The sequence below is a fragment of the Monopterus albus genome, unplaced genomic scaffold, assembly GCF_001952655.1.
Source record: "Monopterus albus unplaced genomic scaffold, M_albus_1.0 scaffold310.1, whole genome shotgun sequence".
Classification (NCBI taxonomy): domain Eukaryota; kingdom Metazoa; phylum Chordata; class Actinopteri; order Synbranchiformes; family Synbranchidae; genus Monopterus; species Monopterus albus.
Genome location: NW_018128190.1, coordinates 287,701 through 298,544, shown reverse-complemented (window position 1 = coordinate 298,544; position 10,844 = coordinate 287,701). Strand labels below are relative to the sequence as shown.

At 38.6% G+C, this 10,844-nt stretch overlaps 2 protein-coding genes across 3 annotated transcripts; both read right to left on the bottom strand.

Annotated features, from left to right (window-relative positions):
- Nucleotides 1-6: 6 nt before the first annotated feature.
- On the bottom strand, nucleotides 7-5,862 carry aqp10b (aquaporin 10b). 2 transcript variants are annotated; one of them, XM_020623821.1, is made up of 8 exons: nucleotides 5,571-5,862; nucleotides 5,176-5,424; nucleotides 4,252-4,378; nucleotides 3,172-3,309; nucleotides 2,865-2,983; nucleotides 2,269-2,486; nucleotides 1,950-2,148; nucleotides 7-1,239 (listed from the first exon to the last, which is right to left on the bottom strand). In XM_020623821.1, exons 2-7 carry the CDS (start codon nucleotides 5,260-5,262, stop codon nucleotides 1,965-1,967), a joined length of 873 nt encoding a protein of 290 aa, XP_020479477.1. In that variant the 5' UTR covers nucleotides 5,263-5,424; nucleotides 5,571-5,862; the 3' UTR covers nucleotides 7-1,239; nucleotides 1,950-1,964. The 2 variants fall into 2 exon arrangements, with proteins under 2 accessions (XP_020479477.1, XP_020479476.1); XM_020623820.1 differs by having other exon boundaries at nucleotides 5,176-5,862.
- Nucleotides 5,863-6,041: 179 nt separating this feature from the next.
- Nucleotides 6,042-9,419, bottom strand: hax1 (HCLS1 associated protein X-1). Its single transcript, XM_020623819.1, has 7 exons — nucleotides 9,245-9,419; nucleotides 8,733-8,965; nucleotides 8,038-8,249; nucleotides 7,864-7,927; nucleotides 7,644-7,777; nucleotides 7,229-7,349; nucleotides 6,042-7,096 (listed from the first exon to the last, which is right to left on the bottom strand). Exons 1-7 carry the CDS (start codon nucleotides 9,307-9,309, stop codon nucleotides 7,032-7,034), a joined length of 894 nt encoding a protein of 297 aa, XP_020479475.1. The 5' UTR covers nucleotides 9,310-9,419; the 3' UTR covers nucleotides 6,042-7,031.
- Between the last annotated feature and the right edge of the window lie 1,425 nt (nucleotides 9,420-10,844).

The window sequence follows — 10,844 nt, the reverse complement described above, 5'->3', positions numbered from 1 at the left end:
TTATGTCAGTCATACTGTGTCATACATCTTATTTTCCATCACGTTCCCTCTGTGTTGACTGTCACCACTTGCCTGTTTCTTCATGTAACACATAGCTAGTACATACACCTCCCACTGTACTCCTGAAAGGTTTAGTGCTTACATTTTTGTACTTTATTTTTTATGGTATTCACACACATTTGCCTCATGCTCCTTTTTCTGGGATTAGAACAGTTTTAACAGCTGATTGAACCATGACGAGAGAATTTGACAGATTTTTTTTGTTGCTAAAATAATTATTTATAGCAAACACATTACTACTGTTGGTGTTTGTGCGAGTTGGTTACATCACATCTTAGTAATTTAACTGCAACAGAGGCATGAGATGCAAATCTCTGAAGGCATTTTACAAGGAGATGAGGTTACTGGAGGTCTAACTGATGTGTGAATAATGTGTCATGTTAATTGTTAAGCTAGAAGAAGAGAGGTCAGGCTGCCTGTCAGTAGTATGTGTACCGGTTTTGCTATGTAAATACATATAATTACACTAAAGGAAGCGTTCTGGTTTTAGTAACTTGCTATGATAATGTGAATACGTATAGTATTTGTACTTGTACTGTTCCCCTTTTTTTTCCAAAACAGTTTAAAAGAAAAAGAATCCCCAGAGGTAGCTATACATTGTAATTACAGCGGGAGAGTGTGGGGGTTGTGTTGTCTTAATGTGTATGAATACAAATGTTTGACCTCTTTGAGACGGTTCTTTTTTATCTACAGAATCAGTGCTCGCTGTACTTGCGTTTCTTTTGTATGTTTCAGAAACTGCCTTCAGGTGACCGGAGGCCTATGAGTGAATTTGTTTGTATCTTTTATATGTCATGATATCATATTTATATAGCTCAATAGTGGAAAGTTCATGTCATTTTCTTTTTCATGGTTGTGGTCTGCTTGCTGAAAATGCCATACACTTTTGTGCTGTTTCAAAATAAATGTTTAAAAGAGATCTTTGAGTCTTGCAACATGTTTATGTGTAGTGTTATCATTTAAATTGGACTAATATGACTAAGAATCAACAGCTATGCTAGTGAGTGACGCTCTATTTAGGCACAATGGTGCTTCAGCTAAATGCTAGTAGCGGCATGCTAACATAATTTGAAGTCACGATATGACAGACACTCATTTAATATAATCTATGTTTTACCAGGAAAAACCCAGTGAAGTTTGAAACCTTTTTCAATGGTGCCCTGGCCAAGATGGTGGCATCTAAAAATTAGACAAAAACATTGGGCAAAGTTAGTTTAGTATATGTGTTTACAATGTTCACCATTTTGAGTGTGTTAGCATGCTAACATTTGTTAATATGTCCAGTTAAGGTCAATGGTAATGTCAGTTTACCCGATATTTTATTGTAAACCAAAGTAGTTGGCAAATTAAAAATTTGACCTGGTGATGGCACCAGAGGGAAAGTTGAGAACAGTAGAGCCATTAGGATTCATACTGAATGGATGTCCATGCCAAATTTTGACTATTAATGTGTTTCATTAATTCAAAACTAAAGTGGTGAAAAGGAGATTTACTTGTGCTTTCATGTATAATTATGCTACAAAACACGTTTCTGTATTTAGAACTAATCTACTTGTTCCAAAACAGTCACAGAAAGGTATTTAAGTTTCATACAGTTTCAGCTAGTTTCACACCATACAAAGCATATTACAGGTGCATCTCAATAAATTTGAATATCGCGGAAAAGTCCATTTATTGCAGTAATTCAACTCAAATGGTGAAACTCGTGTATTATATAAATTCAGTGTACACACAGACTGAAGTAGTTTAAGCCGTTGGGTGTGTACACTGAATTTATATAATACACGAGTTTCACCATTTGAGTTGAATTACTGCAATAAATGGACTTTTCCGCGATATTCAAATTTATTGAGATGCACCTGTAAGATATTTTTCCTTTTTAACATTACCACAAAGTTGATTTTTCACTCTGGCTCCACCCTCTCCAGCTCCAGCTCCGGCTTGACCTCAGTGGCTTCCTGACATGTCTGGAGCTCAGTCAAAGTGGGAGGATGGTGGACTTCAATCATCAGCTCATAGATCAGTGTTCCCAGCAGCGCTCCGATGCAGGGAGCCACTATAGGTACCCACCACCAGCTTCTTCCAGCCCTGCAAAGACACAACAATTACCTTCAGTTTCCATTATAGCCATTAATATAGGACAACAAAGTGTTAATTTAAAACATTTTAAACATACAAATAAAAGTTTCCTGAGTGAAATCTACTAACGTGAAAACCTCCATTCCCCAGCCAGCGATGTACGTGAACAATCGAGGCCCAAAATCCCCAGCTGGGTTTAGGGGGTAGCCGCAGTTGGAGCCCATGGAGACGCCGATAACCAGCACCACTGCTCCCACCATTACAGGTTGAAAAGCATCTGGGAAGGAGCCATTCCTCTGGTCCCCAAGAGCCAGGACACACAGCAGCAGTGCAGCTGTGCCTATCACCTGGATAACATGGGAATTGTTACATATGTGCAAAAAGGTGGTTGTCTGCCAATCCCCTATCAGAGTCAAATAAAATCAGATGGAAAATCTTCATACATTGTATTAAAGCTCTCACAGTAGCCGTTTTCAAATGGTAGGCTCACAGGAACATCCAATTTAAAAGAAGTAACTTAACCGTTTCAGCAGGTAAAAGACTTTCATACATGAAAGATAAATTAGCAAGAGTGTCTCCATATTTGTAAGTCCAGATATTTAGTTTGCTGAAGTGGATATACATCAGTGAGACACAAGCTGTGATAAAGTTAGAGCATGCTTATGTTTCCCCTTGATTTCAGCAACAGGTTTTTAAATGAACAAAAAGAAAGCACAGTATCTGACCTGGTCGACAACACCCCCCCACACACTGAGGTAGTCAGCTGGGTAGGTGGAGAATATGTTTGCTGTGGCGGTGGGACCCATCACTGTCAGCTTACCTCCACTGTACATCTGAATGGCATCTGCAAACACATCATGCATGCAAAAAAAATTACATCCGCAGTATTACCAGACATTTGTTAAAAGCTACAGTGCCCAGCTGTTTTAGAAAATTATTTAGCTTTTATCAAAAAGGAAACTATACTAAACTGTGCCTCTGTGCCTACAGAAAGTTTCTTGTGCTCTTAGTGTACTATAGTTGAACACGTACCGTAGTACTGCAGACCAACAGTGGCTGCAGCCATAAAGGCTCCAAGCACTTGGAAGAAGACATAGAAAGGCAGCTTTATCCAAGGATGTCTGCCCAAAATGCACATGCTCAGGGAGACTGCAGGGTTCAGGTGGGCACCTTATAAAAGAACAGAAGATTTTAGGTCTGACATGAAACAAAATTATATATTTGGCTCCCATAATTGACAAATAAAATGCATTTTTAAATCCCTTAAATCTACCATCATGAAGTTTTGATCTGCACAATAAATAAATGTGATATTATTAAATACAAAATAGGAATTAGTTATCCTGCACAACTTAGGGACTACAGATACATTATTAGATGGATAAAGGTTCAGAAAAGAAAACTATAACGATAGTGTTAGGGTGATTTTTATTTTATGCACTTAAGAATGGTTTTATTTTATAACACACATAAGTTTACATACTTATATGTCACAGATATGCTTATATAGTTATGAATATCACTATGTGTTCACTTAACCACTGGTCAAATATTTGCTGTGTGAGTTACTGAAACACTAATGCAACATCATAAGTCTGGTGCACTGAGTAGTTTTCCAAGGTCTAATCATCCCACAGGTTTTCATTAGATTTGTTGCCTTTTCCAAAAGAGCCCATTATTCCCTCTGCTCCTTGAAGCCAGGGGAGTTGTGGTTTGATACGATACTAAGAAGCGTTGTGGGCTGTGCAAAGTGTCTGTTTCAGGACAAGGTCGCTCCAGGGACGAGATCGGACCAGAATGGGGGACCAATGACGGGAGAGTTAAGTCTAAACCACAGCTTCTCCCCAACAATTTTGGACCAATCAGATAGTAGCACTTTTTCATAAAAATATTGTATACCAACAAGTTGAGGACAGTCTTTTTCTGTTTTATCCTAAACAGTGAAGATCCATGTATACATGCTAGTTTTGATACGTTAATGCATAATAACTTTCACATTGAGAAATATATATCCTCTTATTAGTCTTCTCTTTTCAATATAAAACGAACAAGCACCACAATAGAGAGATTTTTTTTTTTTTGAAACGTCAGGCTCAGACCTCAGTCCTTTACCTGAGACTCCACGAGATACAAACATCCCAAACGTTACTCCCAGAGCAAAACCCAAATTGATTGACAGGTACTGCCCCTTCTTATCTTCAGCCGTTGTCACCTGAGCAACGGAGCCACGTCCAAACAGCTGCAATCACATGAGATGGAGAGGTGCATTAGCAGAATATAATACCATAGTGAAGTGTGTAAAAAAACAAATATCTGAATCTACAGCACATTGACCATTGATAATGTACATGACACATAGTGAGTGTTTATATATTCAATACAGAGGCAACGTGACACAGGTGAGCGTTGCCTTGCGTACACAGTCCTCATGTCATTACTAAGGAACCAGTTTTATGATGCACATTGTAAATGATAAACTGTTGAGATAAAACTAAACCACTGAAACCCTGCCAGGAGAGACAAACAAACATCAGTCCAAAAAAAAAAAAAAAAAAATCCCCCTCCCGCTGCACCACCCTCGCTCTTTATTCCCCCCCCCAATCTTCCCCCAGATTTTATTCTGGCTTTCTTTCAGGCCAAAGTCCTTGGTTATCCATTGCAAGGATTCACTAACTGCTTCAAAACAAGACTAAACATGTAATAGTTTCAGGAAACCATGCTGAATACTTGATGAGTTTACTGGATTAACTGGCAAAAAAAATTGTAATTTCTAACTTTTACAGCTTATTAAAAATAAGTGCAAAATCCCGCATCTACTGTAAAACATGCAAAGGTACAGTCTTTACCTCAGCAGGTTTTGGTGAGGCATTTTAAATAGTAGGAGAGACACTACATGATGAAATTAGGGGGTGAAATATTTGCTTTATATTTACAAGTCTATGCATTAGAGAAAGATCTATATGGTTAAACTCTTTCACCTTCACCAACAAGCTTCACGCAACTGATTCAAGTTTAAATCCATGTAACTATACTCACAATCAGGGTGTAGACACCGAGGCATTCCGCCATGCACTCCCTGACCAATTGGTTTCTGATCCGACATTTCTTCAGCAGCCTCTCCATTACTCAGGTTTCCTCTGTACTGGCCACAGGTGAGATTTTGGAGCTGGGTCACTGTCACCAAGTGTATCTGACCCATGCAGCACTTGCACCTCGTGTCTGACTAAGCAGAGTTTGTCCTTTCATACTGGAACTGCTGGTTACATCACACACTTTATTGTGTGGCTGACAAGGTGGTGTGTATGCACACATGTAAGGAGAGTAGGTAACATTATCTTTTTATTTTTTATTTTTATTAACCTAAATCACAGTATACATGATTAAGAAGTAAATCACTACACAGAACAGTCTGGCTGATAGTATGCTCTCACCTGATTGGAATTGGCTCTGATTGGTTCTCTCATTTGATTGGTCACTCCATTTCTTCTTCTTTCATTGCACAACAGGATCTGACCTATCACCTCAGAGGTTATACTGGACTTTCCAGATTCCTTTTTTTTTTACATGATGAATATCAATTTGCAGGTCTGCAGCAGCAATGGTGTATCAGAAAATTAGTGTCAGCACTGTGCTATTTTAGCCTCTTAATTCCTTTATGTCCATGAAAATGGTTTGCAATGATGGTGCCCTCTCTAAAGTGAAGGATAAAGCCTGTTTTCAAAAGGAAAAGCCAAGGCAGTGTTATCAGCACTGCCATTAGACCTTTTCATGTTGCACACATGAAAACACACAGATTTTCTTTTATTTTAATTGAATCCACCGAAGCTCATGTAAATCACAACCTTGATCAATGTCACACTGACACATATGAGCTTGTGATTTAATGGACATTGGGGAAAAAAATGAAAAAGAAAAAGGACAGTGCAGTTGAAGAAAAGGGGGAAAGGTGGAGCTAAATAAGATAAAGAGATAACATTAGGTGGAATGTGGTCATGCCCTGTTTAATGGATGAAGACATGATAAGGCTTGATTCCAAACTGGAGAGATCAAGATTATAAGTGAAAAGCTTGGTATAAACAGGACAGCGGGTAGAAATATGTAGAACAGGCTGCATTTTCTGTTACATTGTTTATCAAGGTCATTTCATCTAGAAATACCACAAAATCTGCAAATATGGCATGATGACTGAGGAACAAGTCTTTGGGCTCATTGAAGTACAAACACGGGGGCGGCAAAACACGAGATATTTATAAAGAATATCCAAATTATATCTTTAAGTTAAACGGTTTCAGTCATCGCAGCAGTTCAAGAACTATTCTTCTCAAATTTCTTTTAGACTGCAGTGTTTGCTAGTTCCAGAAACCAGAGGTTCACCTTAATGTTAGTTATGAACCACAGACAAATGATGTTAAGGTAAGGCTGTAGTGGCAAACACCATAAATATATTGAACTGAACTACATTGCCTTTTATTGGTTATGATTTCAACTTTTAATTTGTAAGACAATAATGGTGCAGTTTCTAATTGTAAGTTACACAGCTTCACTTTAAAGTGATATGAACTGAATTTAAATTAGCAGGCAAACACCAAGTACGTACTTCATAGACCTTTTTTATCTGATTCATCATACACACAGGTTTGTCTACAAGACAACACAAAAATATGTCACTGAAGTGTTTTAATGCCTGTCTCATTGTGTCAAAATGAGTGGTCTTCAGAACTGGCAGCATCTAGTCTGCAGAGGAAGGCAGACAGGCATACAAGAGTCCATTCATATACAGAGTATAAATATGCCAACTCACAAGAGAATCTAGAGAAGCACTCCTATACTGAAAGGTTTTCAGGCAACAAAACCTAAGGTCAATCAGCCCAGAGATAATACTTCACTTTGTGTTACTTAAATCCCCTGAAGAACTTGGTGAATAAAGAGTCATCATCCCGCATGTCTGAAAAACTACCTGAAATAAAAAGAATAATAATAAATAAGGCATTAGAAATACCGCAAGCTGGTATGTTGCTTTAAAAACTCTGAAACAGTGTACAACAAATGCGCCAACAGTTTAAAAACACAGACAGTGGAATAAGCTGACCTGGTAGAACAGGTCCAGTTTGATGGTCTGGTCCTTCCAGGTTCCCAGGACCTCCGGAACGGGTCACGGTGGTCTCCTCGTTACCTTGGCCGTCTCTAACTGTACGCCTTTCCTCTATGGTCTGACACACAAGCACCAAAACAGAGCTCACAACCAGGTGGTGGCAAAGATATAAATGATCAGTTTGTGCACTGCTGCACTGTTGTGCCAAATTCATACATGGCGTTACATAAGTGCAAACGTTTGTAGGATATGTGGCCTCAGCAGAAATCACTTCTCAGACCCTGGGGTTTTATTGTCACATTCAACCCAGTGGACTAAAATGGGCAACTTAATCTGCCCATGAAACATTTGAAATTCTACTGCTTATATTCATATATGGTTCATAATAAAATTAAGAAACTCTCTCTCTCACCCCATCAGGTTTCACCACCTTGGTGACAGTGACTGACTGGAAGAATGATCGAGTCCTGGGCTGGCTTGGAATCTGACCAGCAGGTGGCGTCAAAATCTGATCCAGGCCTGAGGAGGACACTGCAGAGTCCAGATCTGGAGAGATTTGAAAGTTAGATATGAGGAAAAATAAAAACCACACAATGCCTTACTTTCACTGAAAGATGTAAAATCTCTTTTACCTCTGTCTTCTTTGTGGTCCTGTTCTGGTGCTTTCTGTGGCCCCCTTCTCCAAATATCATTAAACTAATAAGACAACAAAAGCAAACGGAAAGACTGATAGGTAACAGTGAATGGTTTAATTTCATTTATACAAAACAAAACCAAGATAAAGCAGTGGCTCATTTCTCATTCACCTTTGAAAAAGGTGACGACCCATGAAATGGTGAGCTGGGAAGTCCTGGTGATTCATAGGAAGGGTGGCTATCATATCTGGGCTCTCTGGATGGCGCTGCTTGGGGCCGTTCTGGTTCACTGTCAGGGGTTTTCAACATAAAGTCTCTCAGGTGGTTCCCACCACCACTCTCTGCTCTCTCATGACATGGAGGTGGCATGATACTGGGAACACCTAGAACATAAAGGAAACAGACTGAATCTTCAATTGAGAAAAGCCTTAGAATGAAATGAAACAGGTGTCTGTTTTAAAACTGGATTAACAGCAGGGTAACGTGGACATGTTTGCTTGTGCAGGACCCTATCATTTACAGTAAAAGGCTGATTGAAAGAACAGACTTTCAGGGATGTTATGGCCTAATTGGAGTTTTTTTGCTCATATTACTTATTCCTAGATGAAGGGATAACAGAGACACATGGTAAAGCTGAAGCCAAGTAATATTCCAACATAGAAAGACTATTCACACACCAACACACAGTGAGGTAAAGATGTTTAATAGGGGCCCAAGTAACCAATTTTTGCCCCCAGTTCCCTCTAGCAGATTGATGCAGCAATAATAATTTTTAAAAAATCATTTCTAAGGCTGGCTAAGACAGAAGAGCAATAAAACACTGGATAGTGATGTAAAAACATGGTTTTTTTTTTTAATTTTTTTACCTAACTGTCCCTCCCAGCGGCCCATCTGGGAAAATATCTCCTCCATCTCTTGGAGGACGTGGCCAAACAGTGGGGGCTCCTGGATCCTGGTCCCGTCTGGGCCAAAGCTGAAGCCAAACCTCCAGGCACCAAAGGGGTTCTGCTGGTCTTCACGGAACCCATCATAATAGAATCCATCTTCTTCATAATCGTCGTCGTCGTCGTCATGAGTCATGGTATCGAAGAAGGAATCCCTGATACAGCATATGAAACAGACGGGTATTTAACTGTCATTAATATGCCCAATAGACTTCAAAGTACTCAGTCGTGTTACTTCCTGAATAAATATATATATAGTTAAATAGCAATGCCATGCTAGGTAAGGGACCCCTTGAGTGATCCTAGCAGAAACACTAATCTTATCCTTGACAAAGTGTGCAAAGCAGGTAACAAGTTAGCAGACTTTTGTTAGCATAGAAGTAACTAACAGTTAAATGACAACCCTGTAGTTAACTATGACTTCATAAACTTACCTTCGGCCATGATAACGGCCTCCGGGTACTCCGAAGAATCCGCGAAATAAGTCAAAAACACTCATTTACCGACAGTTTTTGTGGGAAACAAATCATAACTGCAACATAAGAAAACCGCAGATGTCAACACTGCCGTAAAGTGTTACTTCAGAATGACGCAACCTGTCGTAATGCTACGTTACCGTAATTAACTGAAGAAATTCGCAACAGATATAGCACCACGATCTCGGATATTTGCAAATATTCACCGTTCGCAATTAAATATAAAAACATACAATATAAAATGCGCCTTCTTGTTAATGCATCAGTATTAATTAAATGATACAACAGCATACAGCAGCCTAGTGTGGCGGGCTATTCTCCTGCCTAATACTTGGATACATTTAGCTCAAGTACAAATTTGAATGCAAAACCTTTACTGAAAATTCCTTTAAGTAGCAAATCCAACATGTAAAACTCGTGCATTCAGAGTGTTAATCTGCTAAAAAAGCAAATTGTAAATTAAACAGTTTTAAAACTAAAATTTTCTTTCTGAATAGACAGTGGTGGATTAAATAGTATATTATTCATTCCACCACTTTTTCCACTTCACATCTGATAATTTAATGCTTTATAGTAAATACCTTAATGCTTCCAAATCCTGCAAAACACAAATGCCTGGAGGGGTGAGTCAAAACAGAAAACAAACCTAAAGCCTGCGTCAGATGTTTCAGTAGTGTTCAACACTTGATGGCACAATTTCTTAGTCAGTTCGCACCAGCCTTGGCCAACCATCAGCTACACACATAGGACATCATTGTCAAAGCATGGAAGGGAGATGCTGCTGTATTTACAAGTCACATGAGAAACAATTACTTTCTTAAAAGACATTCACATCCAAAATGATGAAAATGTCTTTGTTTATTTACTTAATATTTATATATTTTTACAAAATAAAGAAAAAAGCTAACAAGTCTGCAAGGATTTGAAAAAGAAAAGAAGAAAGCCATCAAACAAATGGGACTACAGTACTTTGTTTTTTCTTTATATATGTACAAGACAAGTTTATCCATTTAATTTTTTTAAAACGCACAGTACAAAAAGAAAAAAATAAATCACAGACTAAAAACCCATAGTACAATTCTGTCCATCAGTATTCAATGCTGAAGGTTTCCTTACAATGTCAAGGGGACAGGTGGTGGTGGTGGTGGTGGGGTGGGTGGGGCTGAGTGACAAACAAAAGCAGACTGGGTGTGTATTAGCCTAGAAAAATCATTTCTCAGCATCTCTTGCAGAATAGGTGGGACCTCTATGCAACATATTTATAATTTATGGGAACAGTTACTGTACAAGTGTTTGATAATGAAAAATTCTGTCCTAGGAAAAATAAAACAAAAACAAAGCACAGTACACAACCACGGCCCCTGTGTGTACAAACATGCACGCAGTCACATGACAAACACACTTTTCTCACAGTCCAAGCCAGTGAGCTTGCTTATGTCTTTATATATATATCTATATTTTGTAAAAAATAAATTTCACAACTCTACCAATTTAGAGAATTGTTTCTTCAAACTTAAAATGACAAAAACAGGGGAAAAAAAAGGAAAACCCAAACAAA